We start from the raw sequence: 22,774 nt of genomic DNA on the forward strand, positions 1-22,774 counted from the left end.
TTATTATTTATTAAGTGTGAATTGGAGTGGTGGTAATAAAGAGAGTTTAGAAATGTCTGTCTCAGTTGAGATGGGATTTTGTGATTATATACAGTAGCACAGTCACTGCTTATCTACCCAAGCATCAAGACATGGAGTCCCTGCCATCAAAACACCAACACCACAGAGATCAAGAGTCCACGACAAAGACAGATGACATCAAAGAACTCTGACCAGAGAAGCTGCTAGGACAGCCCACGCATCTGAGTGAATGTACCTGCTATTCCATTATGCACTGATGTCTAATGTGTCAGATAAAGAAGGCTACTATGTCGTCTAACTTTTGTTTTTAGAGGCTTATCAAGCGGAGGGAGTCCATAAATTTTGTGCTTTCTATGCTCTGGGCTGAATATGAACCATTTTGTCATCATGATTTCAACGCCTAAGAAAGACCTTGGGTGGAAATGTAGGTAACAAAAAAACTTAGCTGTAGGTAACTATTGAATCTCCATCTCCAGCCTAAATATCTCCTCCGGCTACAGAACCATATACTCAATTGCCTCCTACACCCCTCCATTTGGACCTCACACAGGCTCTTCAAACACCACATTCATAACCGAGCATGTTATATCTACTGTACTTCCCACCCTCCCACTCTCAACCATGGTTCTCCAATTTTCTGTATTCTTGATCTCCAGTGTCCAAGACCACTGAAGATCACTAAGCTCGCCCAACCCAGAAAACTCTTTGCTCTGAATTCTACTAACCAGACCTCCTGAACATCTGTTGATCTCTGTCTACCCAGTTTAAAATTCTAATTCCCCCAGTAGCTTCTTTACAAACTTCCTTTGAAAACCTTCTTTTAAGTTGCAAGAAACTGTTTTTTCTGATATAACTGTAATTTTCATATAAATTTAATCAATACAGAAAAGTACAGAGAAGGAAAAATTTACTTGAATTTTTACCACCCAGAGCTAGTTTTCCATTGTTTATTTAACTAATCCTCTAGTGATTTAACTAATCCCCTAATGATGGGTACATTTCACTAGTATAAACAAATACAGTTAGTTTTCTTGAGCAATGTACCATGTTTCCGCGAAAATAAAACCATGCCGGACAATCAGTTCTAATGAATCTTTTGGAGCAAAAATTAATATAAGGCCCCGTCTTATTTTACTATAAGACCGGGTATAATATAATATAATACCTGGCCTTATTTTACTATACGACCAGATATAATATAATGTAATATAATATAATATGATATGATATATGCTATGATGTGATATGATATAATACCACGTATTATATTAATTTTTGCTCCAAAAGACACATTAGAGCTGATTGTCCAGCTAGGTCTTATTTTCGGGGAAACATGATACATATTTCTCCTTAGAATAAATTCTTTCAAAAAAGTACCAATTTAAGTTACTACTGGTTTGCTCAGAATTTCTGTTGCCATGAAAATGGGTATTTGTAAACTTTTAATCTTCCTCAATAGGATAGGCAAAAATCACTTCATTTGGTTATTATTATTTTTTTACATATTCTATTTAGTGGTAAGGCTGAACATCTTTTCATATGCTTACAGTCTATTTGCCTTCTTTGTTTTTTTCTACTGAATGTTTGTCTATTATTGATAACGTAGAACTCATTTTTAGGGCCCTTTGCTAATTATCAAGTTTTATCAGACAAGGTTTACTCAAAATGCAAATAAGCTCACAATCTGATAATACCATAAAGCTAGGCTACATGTGACCAATGTACCTGAGAAAAGCAAACTAAATGCTACCAGTGTGCGGGTCAGGGGGTTATTGCTGGCTGGAGTGATGTGAAATGGTATCATGGAGTCTGGCCCCTTAAGATTTGGCAGACTTTATAAAGGAAAGGAACGAATCCCCAGCGCAACAGCAGGGCCCAGTTTACAGAGGAAATACAATTAATATGTGTTGAGCAAAACTGAATGAGCCAGGAAAGATAACTGCATAAATGTAGGGTTTATGTTAGGGAGTAGTGATATCTGGCTGGAAAATTAGGTTGGAACCAAATTATATAAACAGTCTGGGTTATCCTTGATATATGTGGTATCAAGAACAGGACTGAGCGTTAGGAGATGGGAAGGCTGGATAATCATTTTATTGCTCTTCTAACTTCTAATCTAGTAAATAATAGTGGACTTACTGATGACCGTCAGAACATATGAGTCACACAGCCTTATCACCTCAATCAAGTTTTCTTGGACAGATGTCTCGCACAGTTATAAAATAAGTGAATGATGAAGTTCACATCTCTATTTTACAACTGGGAATTGTAAATCCAAAGAGCCATGAATATAACTTGTAAGGCACAAGCAATATCTAGTGTCTTGATTGAAGAAAGGAGCCTGGTTCTAATATGAAAACTAAGAATATGACTTCAAGCAGATCTATGACATTAGTGAATTTAAGGTCAAATTCCTTATTTTAAACTAATTAGACTTTCAAAAGGAAAGAGGATTCTGATTTGAAATTTGTTAATAATATTCTCTCTTCTTTGAAGTTTGCTATAAAGAAAATTTGCATATGGACACTAGAAACAAAAATGGAAAACAGGTTAGAGCTTGACCTAGGATGATACTCCATAGGACAGAGAAGGGGAAGATTCAAGAATGTGGAGGGAGAAACAACAGGCCCTGGTGTAATAGATTAAAAAAATGAAGCAAAGGTGCTGGGGTATTAAAAGTCAATCATGAAGAACAATAGAAAGGGTGTAAAGATTAAGTAGGGTGCCAGATGGGTGCTGGACTTATCAGTGGGAATTATAGACTGTATAGATGCCTGACCACTGCGCTATACACCTGAAGCTGATGTAGAATATTGAATGTCAACTACAATTAAACGTGTGTGTGTGTGTGTGTGTGTGTGTGTGTGTGTGTGTGTGTATAGTCATAGGATGTAAAGTACAGCATAGGGAATAGACTCAATGATATTGTAACGGCTACATATGGAGTCAGAGGGGTAGTAGATCGTGGGAAGATTATCACTTTGTGAGGGGTGTAAACATCTAACTATTACTTTGGTTTGTATACCTGAAACTAATACAATACAAAATTAAAAAAAAAAAAGAAAGCGGTGTCAATTTGAGAGAGTAGGTACAGAAGGTACCAAAAAAATGTATATACATTTTAAGAAAGGAAAAAACTGTATTAAAATTGTAATATTCGATATATACTGATAACAAAAGATGAAGACAAGTCATGTGTATACATTTTTTTGGCACTACCGGTACATCCACCTATGTAGTAGTTCCTTTACTCTCACAGAATTGAAAAGAAATGAGGTCTAAAAACATCGGATATCCACACTGCCTCCTCCTAGTTCTAAGACACACACCTCCCGTGTCTGACCCACTCCTAACATGTCACGGAAGTGGGTGTCTGTATCAGCTTCCTTCAAGTATCACGAGATGTAGTGCACACATGACTGCCCTAACTCAGTAAAGGAGCTCAACACCAACCTTCGCAAGGCCTGAATTTGAATGTAAGTGATGTTCCCAAAGTGACATTGTGCTTTTTCATGCCCTGTGCAGCTGCTCCAACTCAGTTCCTAGCCACAGACAGAGAAATGACATGGAAAATGTTATTGAACTACAGGAAAAGCAGCAAATACAGGAGGAGCCAGAAATGTGCTATGTGTTACCATTAGGTTCATGAACCTTTCCTCAAAGTAAAAAATATGCTTAATTTTATGACAAACGGGCCCCCAAACCTTCCCAAAGTGGGGCTTAGGACTCCAGGGAAATCCACCCAGACAGCAGTGCCCATTTGTATCTATAGAATGCTGTAAGCTTTCCAGAGCATTTCCACAGGTATGAGCTGAGTGATTCCTATGAGAATCCTTCAAGATTTCTCATCTTGAAGGATGAGAAAACTGAGGTCAGCAAGACTGTGACCTGACGAGTATTAGACTACAATAATTTTGGTAGAGCCACATGGAACTTCCGATCCAGTCCAGGGCTTACTGTTAACCACATTTCTCTAGACTGATATTTTGTTTCACAATGAGATTAGCTTGAAACTGCCTAAAAAATGTATCCATCTTTGCTCATTAAATGGGTTCAAACAATGCATGAACAAAGGAAGACAATGTGTACGCAGTCAGGATTTTAAACGGCATTAATTTGCTCATAGACTTCATTCTATCATTTATTTAACAAATATTGAATGAGGCTCAGCTATGTTCCAGGCATGGATAAGTGCTGGGAATTCAAAATCGAATAAGATATAATCATTATCCTTAAAAAGTTCACTTTAGATTGGTGGTTCTCCAGAAATACATTTTGTCCAAAGTCAAAATGCCCACAGTCAAAATCAAATTTACTGCTGCCAAATACGTAGATATCAAAACAAATGAAAAAGAATCAGTACTATCTTGCCGTAATAAGATATCAAGACCTTAAAAAAATAAAAATGTGTGGTCAGATGCTGCTTTCCAGATAAATATCCAGGTGAACTATGTGAATCACTACAAAATACTTGGCCAAAAAGATCTGGGAGTAGAGTCCAAATGATAACTATCTGCAAAGAAAGGTAATACGAGGCCATGAAAATAGAGAGAGAGAAAGGAACAAACCATCCAGAGGCATTATAAACTCCTTTCACAGTGACTTCCAACCCCAAGAAACATGGGCACCAAAACCAGCCTCAGCAGTTTGCTTGCTTGGTTTCAAATCTATATCCAGAGTTGAAAGCTAACTTTGTTTCTAAGGTAGGCAATGATCACCCTAAGAGAAAAATCTAAAATTCAACTCTTTAAAATATAATAAAATTTTGGAATCATAAACATGACAAACTTAATTTATCATAGGACTATATATATCACAATATAATCTTATTCTCAAAATCATTTTCTTTCAAACTTCTAAAAGCCCAGAGGCTTATAGATCTCTACTAACAAATCAAAACAAATACTAGGCAACTTTTGCTTTTGTCCTTAAAAAGATATTGTTCTCTTTGCAGCATGAGTGTTTCTGAACAGGAAGTACAGTGTTTTGGCACGACTAAGGAAGAGAGATATGAACATGCCAAAAATACGAATGTATACTTTGAGGAGGATGAAACGCATCACTACAATTTCATGATGATTTAAATTTAACTGAACTGGATGTTTGTGGAGCTGACAATCATGTTTTTATGAGATTGGGTGATATGGGAAATAAGTGTTTTCAGACTTGGAGGAAGGAGTCCGAACCTCAAAATGCCTAGGATCAGGGCCCTCTGCCGTCGCTCACTAGCTATTTGGCCTTGGAAAAGCTTCCTCTCTGGTTTACTTCCTTTATCGGTAAAAGAAGGGCAAAGCAACATCTGCCCTTTCAATTCTGCAGGCTGTTACATGAGGATGATAATAAAAAATGAGATGACAATGTGCTTTTGTATAGATACTAGTAATTATTAGTTTGACCTTTATCTTGATGACCCACAATGTCACTCCAATTGATGGGTGGCCAACTGGACTTTTGAGAGGTTTATTTGCTCTCACCCCGATCTGACTGAGCATTCCCAAAGGCAGGGAGTTGGTGCGAACAGCCATTTGTACTTCCACTTAAGGAAGCACATTATTGAATGATGTAATTAACCAGCTCTGGGACTAGCAGCTCAGATGGGAAGGAGGAGGCAAGGGAAGGAATATGCATCTGGCTTTCCTTGCAATTCTTTCACTGACTACATTATTTGTATGGTGCACTACAATTCAAAATTGTTACATCCAGGTCTTCATGGTTAAGTGGTTCATTTTGAGCACTGACCAAATGTGTGAATAGGGATTAAAATTAGCCTCAGGAACTATATAATTAGGGATAAGGTTACATCTTTCAGAAAAAGGTACTTTCCCCCTAACTTATCTGTCTAGAAAAGGCAGTCTTTTTCTTATTTGCACAAAGATGCCCTCCAGGCTATTTGAGGTCCTGGTCACGTGTGAGACTTCGAACCATCACTGGAGCCTCCCCACTAGGGAGAAAAAGGAGGGAATATATATTTAAATAATGCATTTGGAAAGTATTTCTACCAATGAATGAGGTAAACATATGAGAAAGGAGGACAATGGAAATTGAGCAAAGAGACAGAACTATGGCCTTTTCCCTGAGATAAAACATATTAGAAAGCTACAATAATTAAAACAAGGGTGATGCTACTGGATGAAAAGGCAGATCAGTGGAACCGTGCAGAAGTTCTGAGAGAGACCCAAACACAAACAAGGAATTAGTATATGGTAAGGCAGCGTATCATATCAGTGGGCAAAAGATGAGTTATTCAATAAATGACATTAGGACAACTGAGTAGCCATTTATTTTATGCATGTATAGGAGTATATGTATGAATAAATCTGTACCTCATTTAATTAAACCAAAATAAACTCCAGATGAATTGTATATTTAAATGTTAAAAACAAAAGCGTATTACTAACAATTGTCACCCCAATAAATTTAAATAAAATAAATAAAAAACAAACAAACAAACAAACAAAAAAACCAAAAGCGTACATTCACTGCAGGAAAATATGGCAAAATTTCTTGGGATGGAGAATGTCATTGTTAGTCTGATGCAAAAGCCATAAAATAACAGACTGATAAACTCATTTACATAAAAAAATGAAAACATCTACATAGAAAAAACTATCATAAAGCAAAGTAATTTAAAAAAACAAAAGAAATGAGAAAAATATTTATCAATTCAAAGTTATTTACTAAACATTAAGAGAGGTCCTACAAATCAATAATTGAAAGACCACAACCCAGTAGGAAGGATATAAGAAAGTTCACAGAAACATAAGTGATTCCTAACATTTAGTTACATGTTAAAGTCATCAATAATAAAATATACAAAATAAAACTACATCGAGAAGCCATATATCTGTTCTAAAATATTAATTTGTAATTTAAAAATCTTCTTAAGAAAACCCCAGGCTCAGACAACTTTACTGGTAAATGCTATCAAACACCGAAGAAATAATATGTCTTATATAAAATTCCAGAAAATAAAGGAGGAAAGAGTTCACAATGCATTTTATAACATAACATAATCCTGATACCAAAACCACATAAGGATGTTATAAGCAAAGATATTTAGAGACTAATATTACTGACAACATAGACGCAAATATCTCTAACAAATATTAAATTAGCTTTATGAATACATTTAAAAAATCCATTCTTGGGACTTCATCCCAAGAATCCAAGACTGGATTAACATTTGAAAACTAATAAAAATAATTCAGTATAATAACCGAATAAAGGAGAAAATCCGTATGATTGTATCTGTATTTGTAGAAAAAGTATTTAACAAAATTTGGCATCCATTCATGATAAAAACTCTCAGCAAACTAGAAATAAAAGGGAACTTCTTCAACCTGATAAAGATCATCTCTGAAAAACCTACAGATAACACCATTCTTAATGGTGAAATAAATATTAAACACTTTCCGCCTAAGACTGGGAACAAAACAAGGATGTCGTCCCCACTATTTCTATTCAATGCTGTATTAGAGGTCCTAACAAGTGCAATAAGGCAAGATGAAGGAATTCAAAGGTCTAAAATTTGTAAAGAAAGATGAAAATGCATTTCTATACATACACAACACAACCCGATATGTAGAAAACACTAAGGAATGTACAAACAACTTCTAGAATGAGTGAATTGATCAAGGTCTCAAGATACAGGGTCAAGATACAAAAATCAGTTGTACTTCTGGCAGCAAACAATTAGAAAATGAAATTTAGAAAAACAACTTCAATTATATCAAAAACCATAAAATACAATAAATTTAACAAGACTTATAAGATGCCTACACTTAAATTTATAAAACATTGCTGAGAGAAGTATAAAGAAGACCTAAAAAAAAGGTTAAATCATGTTCATGGGTTTGAAAGACTTAATATTTTATGACATTAAATTAAGATGTCAATTCTTCTTAAACTGATCTATATATTTAACAAAATCCCAATCAGAATCCCAACAGGCCTATTTAATAGAAATTAGCCAATCTGATTCTAAAATGTGTATGAAAAAACAAAGGGCCTAAGCTAGAACAAAGTTAAAGGACTTACAGTATCTGGCTTCAAAGCCTACAGTAATTAAGAGTGTGGTCCTGGCATTAAGTTCGATAGATCAATGGAAAAAGAATAAAGAAAACAGAAACATCCATACAGGAAAAAAATTAATGTTAACATTGATACCATACACAAGTATTGGTTTGAGATGTAAAATTAAATTGAGACATAAAATCTAAACTGATAGAGTTTTAAAGAAGAAAAAGAAGAATATTTATGACCAAGAGGTATGCAATAACCACTTAGGACACAGAAAATAATAATCATAAAATAAAAAACAGGTAAATTAGATTTCATCAAAATTAAAAATTTCTGCTCATCAAAACACGCCATTAAGAAACTAAATAGAATTAGCCATATATTAGAGGAGAAAATATCTGCAAAACAGATATGTAACAAATACTGAGAATCAGATTTCTCATCATCAAAGAAGGGAATTACAAAAGAAGGGAAGGGTCAAAACTAAAATGAAACCTGAAGTGTTAGATTGAAATTAAAGGCATCAGCAAGATGGTTTAAAATATATATCCTAATGACAGGTAGATGGATGGAAGGATAGATAGATAGATAGATAGATAGATAGATAGATAGATAGATAGATAGATAGATAGACAGACAGATGATAGATAGATAGATAGATAAGATAGATAGATTTTTCAAGCTCTGTCTGCTGAGAAAGCCTGGGAATAGTGACACCCCCATAGCAATGAGATTACGTGACATCCAGATTTTGATGTCTCAATACCATTCTCCTCTAAACAGAACCAGGTCTGTTTGGAAAAATGGCTGATTCCAGGGCTGGGGCAGGTAAAGCGTAAGATGAGACTAAAACATATTTTGATGCTAGAAAATAAGAAACTGCTTGAAGAATGCTGGGGACATATCAAAACAATGCAAAAGACAGGGTCTCCTACTGTCCAAATCTGGGACATTTTGAGTATCAAAATAGTAATGGATTATATTTTACTGAGTAAAATAAAGTCATGAGTCCTTATGGTAGAAATAAATGAATAAATAAATGAGGAGAAAGAGCAAGTTCTTTCTTACAGTAGAATACTAACTAAAATACAGAAGGGATGATGCAGTTAGAAAATCATCACAGGATGCCAATATTAGTGGGTGAAAATTTGATGAGAAACAGGATATTTCTTCATCTCAAAATATTTCTCCACACATTACTTACTAATTATAAAGGGGAAAATAGTAAATTTAGAATGGATAAACCAGCTTAGTAAAGTGATCAAAATTAATATCAAAGTAGGAGCAAACTATCAACATGTACTTCCTTATGATGATGCACTGGGAAGAGCACATCACTTCTGTGGTGCTCCTGCCCACAAACTCCTTCCTTCCTGGGAAATATCTGAGAAACATAAACTGAGGGATGTCCTACAGAATAACTGGCCTGTACTCTTCAAAACGGTCAAGGTCAAGGAATACACACACACACATACACACACACACACACACGCACGTGCACGCACACACGCGGAGGAGCTGTTTCTAAATGAAAGGAGACTAAAGGGACAGGACAACTAAGCATAATCTGTGATCCTGGTCTGGATCCTAGACCAGGAAAAAAAAATATCCATAAAGAACATCAATGAGGCAACAGACAAAATTTGAATATGGACTGTGTAATACAGTATTGTACTACTGTTAAGATTTCTGATTTTAATCATTGTATAGTACTTATGTATGAGAAATGCCTAAATAAAAGGTCAAATTATTAGTATCAATAAAAAATATCTATGTAAATTGGGTGTTTATCAGTTAACAAGGTCATCTTTCTTATTCTGGAACCTGTGTGAAAAAGGAGCTCATGCCAGCCATCCGCTGTGATCCAGCATTTGTTACAGGACTGATAAAAATGACATCTATGCTCATCCTGGGATATGACACAGACATCCAACTGATTGTTCCTCCTCAAGCTACAAGTTCCAAAATCGGATAGCTCAGGAGTTAAAGCTTTATTTTTAGTCTTTACTTTTTTTCCCTTAAAATAAAGCAAAACAGTAAGGATGAATGAAATGATACATTGGGATTTTCCCCTCCAACAATGGTAAGAACAGGGGAGTAGGTGGGAGTATAGACTAAGAGCTGGCAAACTAGGGCCTGAGGGCCACATCCGACCCTCAGCGGGGGTTTTTGGACAGCTTGTTAGCTAAGAATCGTTTTTTACCTTTGTAGACAGTTGTATTTATGGCCATTTTGGTTTTTTATTCTGTGAATTGTTCATTCATATTCCCTACCTATTTTTTGTATTGGATTATCTTCTCTTATTGATCTACAGATGTATTCTAGATACTAATCTTTGTCAGTTACATTCATGGCAAATCTTTCCCTTGCCTTTGGTTTGTCTTTTAATTTGTCAATGGTGTCTTTTGCGGTCTAGAACTTTTTAATTTTAATGCATTAAAATTTATGAATCTCTTATCAGTTATTTTTGTGTGTCTCGTTCAAAACAATCCTTCTTATGTCATACAAATATAAATACTCTCCTATATTTCTTTCTAAAAGATTTATGTTTTGATTTCCATTTACATTTTTAATCTATGTTTGCAAATGTGTTTTCAGGTACGAATTAGTATTTTTTTTCCATATAGATAATCAATTGTCCAAGCACCATTTATTAACAAATACATTCTTTCCCTGTTGATGTGTAAAACATCTTAAGTTGTGTATAGATTCATTTCTGGGCTCTATCTATTCATTTCTGGGCTCTATCTATTCTGTTCCACTAGTCTGTTTGTCTAAGCCAACATTTCATTTTATTTATCGTTGCTTTCTAAGTCTTGTTATCTATCTGGTAAACCAACCACTTTATCTTAGTCTTCTTAAAACTGACTTAGTTATCCTTGGACTCTTACTCTTTCATTTGAATTTTACAATCATCTTCTCAGATTCCACAAAAAAAATTCTGCGGTGATTTTGGTTGGAATTACATTGAATTTATAGATGAAATCTGAGAGTTAGTGTCAAGTAGTTTAAAACAAACAAAATGGAAATGTGTAGTAAAAAACCTGGCAGGAAACATACTAAAAAGCGAGTGATGTTTCTTTTATATGTTGGGAAAAAAAGCATGTAGTTACTTTTTTCATAAGCAAGAAATAATTTTAAAAATGTAGAAAAATCTGTATATTCCAACCTAGCCTGCAGGGCCCTAGCAATCAGCCCAGTTTTCCATATAACAACAGGCGACACAAAAGCAGCTATTCCTCAGTTTCTATAGCTTGGAATAAGCCAATAAATTAAAATAAATAGTGGGGAATGCTGACAACATTGAACATCTTTATCTTTAGCCATTCTGAACTGCTCTTGTATACTCCAGATATCAGAGCTAAAATCAGTGAAAACAGTCCCTCAATTTCTATTTCAACTGTTTAAATGTTTTCCTGTCATGCTCCTAGCCCTCAGAACAGACCTCTCTTTTTATGTCTAATCTGTATTTTGATTGCTGATTCAATAACATCTTATCAGAGATCAGTTTGGGTGCAGGTTGTTCCTAACTGGTAATCACCTTCGGCTTTTCCCTTCTCCACAGATGGGAAGCAGATGACTTTCTGCTGCCCTCTCCTGGTGTTTGGCTGCTGTAAGCTTAGCAATAGGAGTATACATATGAGACCTTCAATTGACTGTCTTTTAGGCAGCTTCCTCCAAAATGTGATATCCTTTCCATCTGGATGGTGACCTTTTAGTGTTCATAAGCATCTATTTCTCTCTGTCCTTGAGTCCTGATAATCTTTGTACCTTGATGACCTTGGGGAGGGAGTGGTGAAGACAACTGGCGACTATTAGTCTTAGAAAACAAAACTGGAGTTCAAAATACATTTTTCTCTAAAGAGAGAAATATGGGGAAGGAATAGTCCTTGTTTTTCAACATGTTACAATTTAGTATCGCCAACATTAAAGCTAAAATGTATTGAGCATTGACCTTCGTCCCAAGACTGTTTTAAGGGCCTTACAATGTATTAGTTTCTTGAAGTCACACAACTATCCTAAAGCACAGGCACTGTTTTAATCCCCATTTTTGGATGAGAAAACTGAGGGGCAGAGAATGTAAGTAACTAAATCACACAGCTAATAGATGGCATATCTGGGGTTCAAATCTTTGCAAGTTGGCTCCAGAGGCTGTGATCTTAACTACTGCTTATCAAGAAAAAAAATAAAAATAAGAAACATATTTTTGATTAGTCAAAAGACAAAACAAAGTAACTAAGCACCCTTGAACAGATAAAAGACAATTTCACAGAAGGGGTCAGAGAGCTCACATTTAAATAGTGAAAATCAGGGCAAGTTTATGGATACACGGAACTTGGGACAGGCCTTGTAAGACAGGTGGTATTCTATCAGAAGGAGACGGGGGTGGGAGGGGGGAGGCGGGGGGCGGACAGGCAAAGATAAGAACGTATAGGGCACACTCAGAGAACGGGAGTGCACTACGGCTGGTGTCTCAAGGTGTTGTATTTAAGTGTCCCATGAATGTTATTAACTGTTATTACCTGCTGTTCAGTCAGCAAATGGAGCATTGTAATAATCTGTATGTACGAGATCCACAAAGCTCTCATTTTAACCAATAATTTCAGTGTTCTTCCTATCAAAACTGCCTGGGCTTTTATCAATGGAGACTAACGACCAATTTGAGTTTCACCTCTCGGTAGCATCGGTCACTGAGATGGGTAACAGCCCATGTATGTAATAAATACAACGCTCAGATGCTGTAAGGGCCTTGCTTATCACTATTAACTATGAAACTGGTGATACCGTTTGTCTTAAAAGCAGCATTGCTATTAAAAAAGAACTATATTTTTGAATAGTCCTCAAAAATATAAAATACATCTGGTGAAAACAAACACAACTGGAAATCTATCTTGGAAATGATAGCGGCCAAGACCACTAAAGAGAATTCACATCGAATACTTCTAGCTCCTCAAATGTCCTGTTGCCTAGACACACAGCATCTGGAAATACGCAGGAATTTATTTGCCACTGGCCTCAAAACTCACAATGCAATCAATGGAAACTTCTGTTCCCACAAATCTCTTCTTTAAGCTTCTGTTTATCTACTCATCTCTCCCTTAAAATATTGCACCAGTTCTTGAAAAGATCTCTTTATCTTGAAATCAAACAGCTTTACATGCAAAACCTTACTGAAGTCTCTTTAATAAATATATTTAGTTATGCCTTCTGCTCTGTCCTACAGCTGTAATTCCTGATACCTTGATTATGATTTCACAGGTATGGAAATAGCCAGTAAAAAGATTTTTAGATCAAAGGACTTCATACTGTGGAAAAAGACAACTTGGGATATATCTTTTTATATGAAACTGTCGTTTTTTAGGTTTAATCCACAAAGGGTTCTGCAGCTATTAGATCTATTTAGGCTCCTTTTAAATCCCACGTCTGGTAACATCTATTAGTTTTCCTTTTGATATTCATAATTAATGTGGCTGAAACTTCAATTCCACTGTTTAAGTAAATAAAGTTCTGAGTGAGAAACTAAACAATGACCAGAAACGCATGCTTTCAAAGTTGAGGCTTCTGGTTATAAAATCTAGCTTCTATATCAATGAGATTGAGAAACACAGAATTTTAGATAGGTAAGGTGCCTTGGGAGGCATCCAATATCATTGGCTCCTCTAGGAAGCTGAAGTCCAGAGAGTTTATTAACTAGTTCCAAGTTACAGATCAAAGTGGGAACTCAACTGGTCCAAAAACCCAGGTCACCTGACTCTTTCCTCCCATCCTGATTCTTCAGGGTCTTTTCAGCACTTTTTTAAAAAAATGATTATGTATTTTTACCGTTGAATCTCTGGATATTCTAGTTTTTTTCTGGGTTTAATTAATTTCGTGTTGCTTAGTTATGAGTTATTTCTGTACTCATTGAGTCTATATCTTCTGGTTTATTCCCTAGACTGCCCTAGGAAAAAGAACCATCCCAGAGAGACACACTGGTCAAGCTGATGAACCTCTGAACTTGAAAGCAGGTCTGCATCCTGAGGAAGCTTGGACTGGTCGAATGGCTCTAAGAAAACTGCTTAGTCTTCCCAGATCTAAATTCCAGATTCTGAACATTGTTAGGACTTCAGGATGACATAGTCTAAAATCTCCCAGCAGGTGCCAGGACACCAAGAAGACCCTAATGTCGGTATGTTTCGGCAGCTGTTCTTTCTCCAAGGTCTGGACAGTGCCTCTCAAACAGTTCAAGTGTGGTCAGTTGGCATAAAACATGATGCAGCAAACTTAGCAATAAGTCTGTATGTGGATAATGAAAATGCAAAAGAAAAACCCACACTCTACTGTCTTCTAAATCTGATTCCAATTTATTACTTCTATCAATGGACTAGCCATTTTCTCATTAACTGAGGTTCAATTTGCAGTTCATTTTGGACCCTCCTTGTTTTGTCTTTATATTCAAGCTGTCATTAATCCTGTTGATTTATTTTCCCCTCCTATGTGCAAAAGATTTCTCTCTTCATTTCACTGTCAATTACCACAGATCAGGCCTTTGAGCACCTTATGCATACACAATTTCCCTCTAACACTCACCCCCTTTTCAATCTAAAATTTACAATAATGAATATTTCTGAAATATTTTTAGTATGATATGTACTTCTCAAAAAAATCTACGATGACTATCTGTCTCGTGGATCTTTTAAAAAAATGTTTTTTGAATAAGTACTATATACACCCATGATATAAAATTCAAAAGGTACAAGAGAGAATTCAATGGAAAGTCACCCAGATCTCTTCCCCTAAAGAAAACAATGTTAATTGTCTTTTTTGTGTATGTATCATTCCAGAGACAGTCTATGCAAATACACACACACACACACACATACAGAAACACGCATGCACGCGTATCAAACATGTACATATACACAGAAACCACAGTGATAATGTAACACAAAAGTTCTGTACCTTGTTTTTTTTCACTTAACGCATTTTATAACTTGTTCCATATGAAATACAAATAAAGCTGCCTTATTCTTCACTGCACAGTATTCCACTGTACAGGCTGTACAGTAATTAACTTAGCCAGGCTCAAACGATGGACATAATTTTTATTTTTTGTACCGAATATTATTTCACATGTGCATTAGTGTATCCGGAGGCTAAATTCTTAGAGATGAAATGACTGGGTCAAAGGGTATGTGCATTTGTAATTTTGATAGATGTTGCCAAAGTTCTCTCTGTAGAAGTTGTACCAATTTGTATGTCTACTAGCAACGTATGATAACGACAGATTTTAAACTCTCCTTTCTCCCCTGCCTACATTCCATTCCTTCTATAAACTGCCTCCCTTATTTCTCACTGCTCCCCAATAGGTCCCAGTCTCCCTGGTAAGGACAGTTCCCTGTCAACACCTGTAACACCAGTTCTCACCCACTCTATTAACTCCACTTGTACTGCTTGTTCCATCTTGAACACTCGCTCCTGTTTCTTCTATTCATCCAATCTTGAAGGCACTCTCAAGTTCTACTTCTTTTATGACTGTTCGCTAATAATGACATGAATCCCTCTTCCAGCCTGCCCAAAGCATGTTTCCTCTAAAACACACACTTTTTTACATATAGTCAATTCACCTATTTATTATATCTTGGGTTTGTGTTGATTTTCAGTTGTTCCCCGTAGTTAGTTATCTCCAACCAATTTATACTTTTTTTTTTTTATAAATGTCCTTCCTTTGAACATACCCCAGTTCTGGCAAATTAGAAAATACTTCTCTTAACCTTTTGTTGGCTTCAGAACTTCCCTTATAAACAGAGCTGAGATTCACTGGTCTTATAGACATGAAATCTGCTTTTGTGGATGTTCATCTCAAATTCTGCCAGGGAAGTTTAAATTTGCCTTCAAAGGAAAAAGTGATTACTGACTTTCATAAAGTGAGAGCTGAAGCGAAAACAGTGGATCCAGTGTCAGATGGGTAATAGACTTACTGGGGTTATCACTTTGGGAGGTATACAAATGTCTAAGCACTATGTTGTTTTGTACACCTTGAAGGTTACCCAGCAGGCCACCCATGACCGGGCTCCAGGACGACATCACAAGAGCAGTGGGGAGAGAAGTGCAAAGTCTGAAGGATGGGAGGCTGAGGGTTCTCATCCTAACTGTCACCACAAAGCTCCCATGAGCCTTTGCAATGCCCCTGACAATCTGCTATTCTCTAACGCAGAGCCATTAACAACAAGAAACTCTCCCAGGCCTGTGGTTAGGATCAGCAAATAGGAACTAAATAAAGCACTTGGCAATACTAAGTATGGAAGTGTTTCTAAAACATGCTTCAAGAGTCATTTACCGCCCCTTGGGATCTTACGCTTTTCTTAATAATGTTCAAACATAATGAGACCTGGCAATCTGCTAACAGAAAAAAAGTTAATTCCTTTTTATTGTTGTAATAGGCAAACCATCTCTATGCCCTCAAAGGAAAATCACTATTGCTTAAACTCATGAATGTTACTCTCTCATCAGCCCCCACCTCTGCTCTTTGTCTAGGCAGACGTGGATGCTTACGGCATCGGCCTGGCATAGTGTGCTCACCTTCAGAATATTTTTGCTTATTGAAAAATGAAACTATTTTGGTCCTTCCTTTTTAGGCTGGCTGCCAACCAGGACCTGGAGACATGCAGGCTGCCATCTGCCTCACCCCAGCTGTTCCTGACCTGCCATCCGTCTCCAACCAGGGACGCCTGGTATCTGCCAGGTCACTTAAGCAACTGATGGAAGATGCTTTAGGCCAAGGTACAGTGTGGATGAATGTATTGACAGCCCACAGCCTGCAACGCAACCTTGACTTCCTCTCATTAATGAGTGTGGCATGCCTCTCTCCATGACAACACAGAGCTGTATTCTGAGAAAAATAGACCTTCCATGGAGCTCAGCAACAATCTTTTCTTCTTATGACAATTCAGCATTCCCCACATTTTTGCTAAAAACCAAAGGGCTACTTACATGTTATATTCTTAAAATAGAACCGGTTGTTATATATATGTTAGAAGTTTCTATCACTTATCCTTCAGGAATGACCATTATGTTGGAGACGAAATGATCAGTTCTGATTATTAGGGTCTGATAGTAAAAGGAACACATTTAATTTCATGCATCTCTAAACTGCCATGGTTCCAAAATGATTTGAAAGTCTATAAAACCCTTTCAAAATGTAATATGCAAACATCCTCAGCGAAGAGGAGGCTACCACAGGAAAGAAGGAATGTTTATGGTTTGAGTTTGCATTTTATTAATGCAATAATCAAATACTTATATAGGAATTGTTAAAGCTTGTTATAACCATGAAAATAATGGCTTTTACTAATGCCACAATTTTACCATGAAATGCAGTCTTGTCTCCTGAAAAGGGAAACACAGAAGCTGCCTCAGGGCTCACTTGTGCTGCATGTGGGCAGCACACGTAGAACGGGGAGGTGCTGCGCTCAGAACTACTGACTAGATGGCCAGAAAAGTGATGCTCTCCACTGAACCATCAAGGAAAACTCCAGATAAGCTTTATATAAAATAACATTGACCTTAAGCTGACGGACCCCAAAAGGGGATCCCTTGTGGAGAAAAAGCTAAAATCATGATCCTTAGAAAACAAACAGTAACCCACAGACTATAAGATATGGGATTTCCTATTCCTTAATGTTAATTTTCTACTTTTCCACCTCCCAACCATAGCTGTACATATTTTATGAAGTTCCTGTATCAGGTGCTTCTTATCTCATTTTTCAAATGTTTTCATTCTCTTATTTTAATCATGTTTTATTTTGTTACAGCCCAATATAGTTCGTAGCATACCTCAATTTGTTTCTTAGCTTTCATGTTTTGTGTATTTTACTTCAATTTAGCCTTTTTATTGTTTTAATCATTTTTACTCTTGGTTTATTTTCCCTTTAGATTGTGTAGAGTATTATCAGAGTTTTTTTTTTTTAATTTTTTATTGTCAACCTATATAGTTTCTGACATTAACTGCCTTAATCATCTTTAGTTTACATTATTCTTTTGTTTGGAGATCATTTCCCTTTCTTTAATGTTACCATGTTTTGTTTCTATGTGGCAGGACAGATGCTGAACACCGGGTTGTGGGCGCCCAGAGTACAGCCCACAGCCCCAGCAGTGGTGGTTAGATACTTGCTTTCCCTCCCACTCTCTAAACAGCAGCCTTTCTAACTCTCCTTAAAAGATGCCTGGGACTCTTTAATGTTGAAGCCCCCAAACTTTTAAACTTGTGTACTTCAAGAGATTCAAAGGCTGGAATTCTCTCCTGGGATGACAGGATAATAACAAGCTGGCATGTGCTAGCAGCATCCTGAACTGCTAGAATGGCAGAGGCTCAATTAGCTCTCCACGGGTCACTTGAGGTTTCCAAACTTCTTTGGCTCTAACGCTCTTTACATAGTCATCAGGGAGATCTGATCAGTAGAAGATGAGACGATGTAGTCGCTACACTCTGCTTGCAGTGTCTGACCTCTACAGGCCGAGACAGGGAAAGAGTTCAGCCAATGACAGGGATGGCAGCCAAAAGCCCTGCTGTGGGCCTTACCCTCAAGACAGTACTGCCTGGGAAAGGAAAAGTCCTCAAGGCAGATCAGCAAGAAGCTGTTAGCTACAGGATTAAGAAATTGCTTCTATATTTCCTCACCTTAGACTTGTGATTGTACATTCACTGAGACGTCTAAAGCCATCCCGTGTGGGGGTGCTGGGCATCACGTCCATGGCGTGCTGAGGACCTAGCTAATGAAAATACCACAGGCCCTTGGTGCTTTCAGGATTGACATTCTTGATTCCAAATAATATAGATAAACTCCAAGAGACCATAACTGTAACTTTTACTTTTGCTATGGCATTACTATGTTTTGTATGTTCTCTAAGGCTGGAAAGCTAGCTAATGAAGTGAACACAAGCCAACCTCCATTATCTACCCCTGGATGCAGCTTTATGGAGTTATACCTAGTCTCATACACATCCAACAGTCATCTCATGAAGTCATGAAAATGTTTTTTTTTTTCCTTAAAAAAAAACAAAGCTGGGAAAAAGAAAGCTGATTTTCTTGGCAATAGAAGGGGGAGAAGCAATACAACTAAAAAAGTGATAGGTCATAGTTAGAATATTAGTTTTGATTAAACAAAGCATGGGATATCAAATTAAATAGTGGCTCAGATGTAAAATGGACAAGAGTCTTTTATACGATCTATATGGAAACAAGCAATAGAGATTTTATGAAACTTTAAGCAAGACTCCAGGTCACACAAAACCGGATAGCATATGAAGACTTAATCATGGAAGTTCGTGAAGGTAGGACTTAAATTTCTCAGCTACACTAATGTACGATGACCATAAGGGACAGTGTCTAACTTATTCACCGCTCTATGCCCAGCACCTGGGACAGAGCCTGGATACATAATAGGCGCTCAGTAAATACTGTTGAATGTTGAACCATTCAAATCAATTATATGTTACAGAGCTACTTTCGAACATAAGTAAATTTGGGGCTTCTTTCTTTCAAGACTATGGCACTGTGTTCCATGGGATGGAATTCTAAGAAATAGTTTCTATTTAGAAATTGAATTATTTTCTGCATTTTGCCATAAACAAAGCAAAAGATTGAGAACTGGGCAGATGCTAAGCCCAAATACACCTTCCATCATAGGCAAAAATAACTATCAAAGACACCCCACAGTACCAAAGACCCACTAAAGGAAGACAGGGGTTGCTTTCATCAAGGGATCTATTAATGCTTATCTTAATGAAGAGTAGGAAGGCACTTGCGATTCTGATTTCAGGAACGAGAATATGAACTTAGGACATCGTTAAAGGCCATCTTAAATTTAAAATAAAGGTTTCTCAGTATGTAATGTAACCTACTTGAGATTTATATTTAAACAGAAAACACCAAAACAGTGGTAGAATTTACCCAAATAAAAAAGTAAGGAAAAAAAGAAACCTCATTACTATTCTGAAAATCAAATAAAAGAAAATTAAATAAATTTCCACTATACAGAGAAACCTTTTAAAAACGCACCCAGATGGAAGTAACTGAAACTTTCTTGATCAAAATAACGTAAGATCAAGTGGGACAGTCTAATGCAATGCTTACTGAAAACATTTTAAATTTCAATCTGAGTCTATTTTTGGAAACTAGGAATTGGAACAAATCATAAATCAGATTTTTAAAACCACAATAAAGAATCATAACAAAAAGGCAGTTGTAAGGTATCCTTTTGACAGATATTTGATAGGTGAAATATTAAACAATAAGGATGAATTGTAATTTATTTGACCAGTCGCTTATTTAATAAGCTTTAGGTTATTCCAGTCTTTTGCTACTATAGATGGTAATGTACTGAACATGCTTCTTTGTACACATGGGCGAGTGTATCTGTAATTCACAGTGGGATGGCTCACAGCTGACAGAAAGAATGAAGTAAGTGTGGTAACATAGGAAACATTTTAAAATATAGTCTTAATTAATTATAGGTGCCAAACAGTACCAAAACTGTATATTTCCACCTGAATAAAAAAAGGGAGAGAAGAGATAATTTTTTACCTATCAGATTGACAGAAAAAGTCCAAAAGTGTGAAAATAGCCTTATTGGCCAACCTATAAAAACAGGCCTCTCTCATACACTGCTGCTGGGAATGTAAACTGGTAAAACCTCAATGAAAAGCAATTTGGCAACAGCTATTGAAATTACAAAAGTATATACTTATGAGAATTATGTGCAAAAGTACACATAAATAAGGTTATTAATTATTACATTGCATACAATATAAAAAGAGAGCAAACAACCTAAAGATCCTTCAGTTGGGAACCGGTTTAAATAATATATTCATAGTATGGAATATGATGCCATTATAAAAAATGAGGAAGCTCTCTACATACTGATATGGAAAAATCTCCAAAACATAAACTTAAAAAGCAAGGTGCTGAGCATTATATGCAATATGTATCACCATTTGAGTTAAAAAATGGTGTAAAACAGGAGAGTATAGAGCCAAATAAAATGGAAAACTTACTTGTAAAGATAATACTCTGCATGGTCTACCTCTTCTCGAGATGAAATGTTGTCCACAAACTAAAAGACAAAAAAAGAAACCTTTTGTTGAATATAAATTATGCCATCTATTGGGCCTAATTCACACATTGACCTTAAAATAAACAAAACACCCATTTTTTTATTGGAACAATGTTCATGTGGTGTGATGCCATCCTTGAAACCCCCTTACGCTAATGCAAATGAAGAATATTCAATGGCTTCCCTTTTTTCTTTGTACAGAACAACTTTGGTCAGAAAAACTGTGTGAAAACCAAACATGAACCTTACTCAGAACGAGAGCGATCCTCTTATTCTACAACTATACTACTACACTTACTACACGATTTATACCTAGCCATTCATATTTCCTTTTATCTTTAAATCCAGATATTTTCTCTATATTCCAAGCTCCAAATACACGGGAATGGCTAAGTGGCTAAAGTCTCTAATGGCAATAAAAATATGGTCCAAGTAATGAAAATCTAAATTTAGAGAATTCAATCTTGGAACCATTTTTCCTACTCTGATTTAAGTTCTGCTATGGACCTAATCAACCTGTAATTCTTCTACCAAGTCTCCCCTCGAACCATAAAATCTGTGACTATGTTCCTTAATTCTAAACCAAGTAAACAAACAGAAAGGGCTAGTCCAAAGATGGACCCTAAAGTAGAGACGCAGAGGCAAAAAACATGGAGCAGGAGATGCATGTTGTGAATATAATTAAAACCTCATAAAGAGGGAGAGGCGAGTAAAAGGGAAGAGACTTTCTTAAAAGGCCTCAGACTTTTGAATTTGATTTAGAAATCTCATTAAGGAGTGGGTGAAATATGGGGCACACACAGGATTTGAAGTTGAGAACTAACTCTCCTGATTGCTTGCTGTGTGGCATAAACAGATGGCATAGCCCCTCTGGTACTTAGTTGCTCCATCTGCATAAACAGAATAAAGGCACCTGCCAGGAAGAGTCTGAAGCTCCAATGAGAAATGCATGTGAAATCTCTTTAAACTCTTTAGTGATGCCTAAACAAATATGAGGTATTATGGCAACAGAGATTTTTATCCATCATGCAAGGGATGAACCAGTGGTATTTAAGTTCCCCTTCAATCTGAAAATTATGAGTCTATAAAATTTATGTTATGACTTAAACTGCTGCCCTTCTAAAAGGAGCCTATCAAGAGGCAGAAAGAAAGGACCTAGACTAAAAAGGATACTAGTTCCTTTCCTTTTTCTCTTCTAGATTTAACAATAACCTTGAATTTTATGGTGCCATTAATTTCTACAAAGAGCTTTCACAACTAAGATCTCATTTTAGCATCACATCAGCCCTGTGAGGAAGATACTATCGTCCCCATACTGGAAATGAGAAAATTGAGAGGGGCCCAGTTGCCCAATGTCACAAAGTTATTTTGTGATAAAGACAAATCAGATATTATTTGAGGGAAAAGAACTTCGATGTCACAGGGAACTGGGTTTGAAGCCCAATTTTTCCACTTACGACCTGTGTGAACTTGAGAAAGCTATCAACCATTCTGAGTCTCACATGTAAAATGGAGATAATAATGTTTATATCTTATGGTTGCTATAAGAATTAACATATGAGATAATGTATGTTACAAAAACTAGTACCATAGGTGGTACAGAAGGTGTTCAATAATGGTTACTATCAATTCCTATTCCC

General features: G+C 36.3%; 1 protein-coding gene across 1 annotated transcript in view; it reads right to left on the reverse strand.

Moving 5' to 3' along the window:
• The window catches only part of MRPS27 (mitochondrial ribosomal protein S27), a 73,854-nt gene that overhangs the window by 34,762 nt on the left and 16,318 nt on the right, over window positions 1–22,774 (reverse strand). Inside the window, exon 4 of the mRNA XM_033110607.1 lies at window positions 21,076–21,134. Within this exon, the coding sequence (XP_032966498.1) occupies window positions 21,076–21,134 (59 nt within the window). The remainder of the gene's footprint in view (window positions 1–21,075; window positions 21,135–22,774) is intronic.

The sequence above is a fragment of the Rhinolophus ferrumequinum genome, chromosome 7 (assembly GCF_004115265.2).
Source record: "Rhinolophus ferrumequinum isolate MPI-CBG mRhiFer1 chromosome 7, mRhiFer1_v1.p, whole genome shotgun sequence".
In the NCBI taxonomy this organism is placed as follows: Eukaryota; Metazoa; Chordata; class Mammalia; order Chiroptera; family Rhinolophidae; genus Rhinolophus; species Rhinolophus ferrumequinum.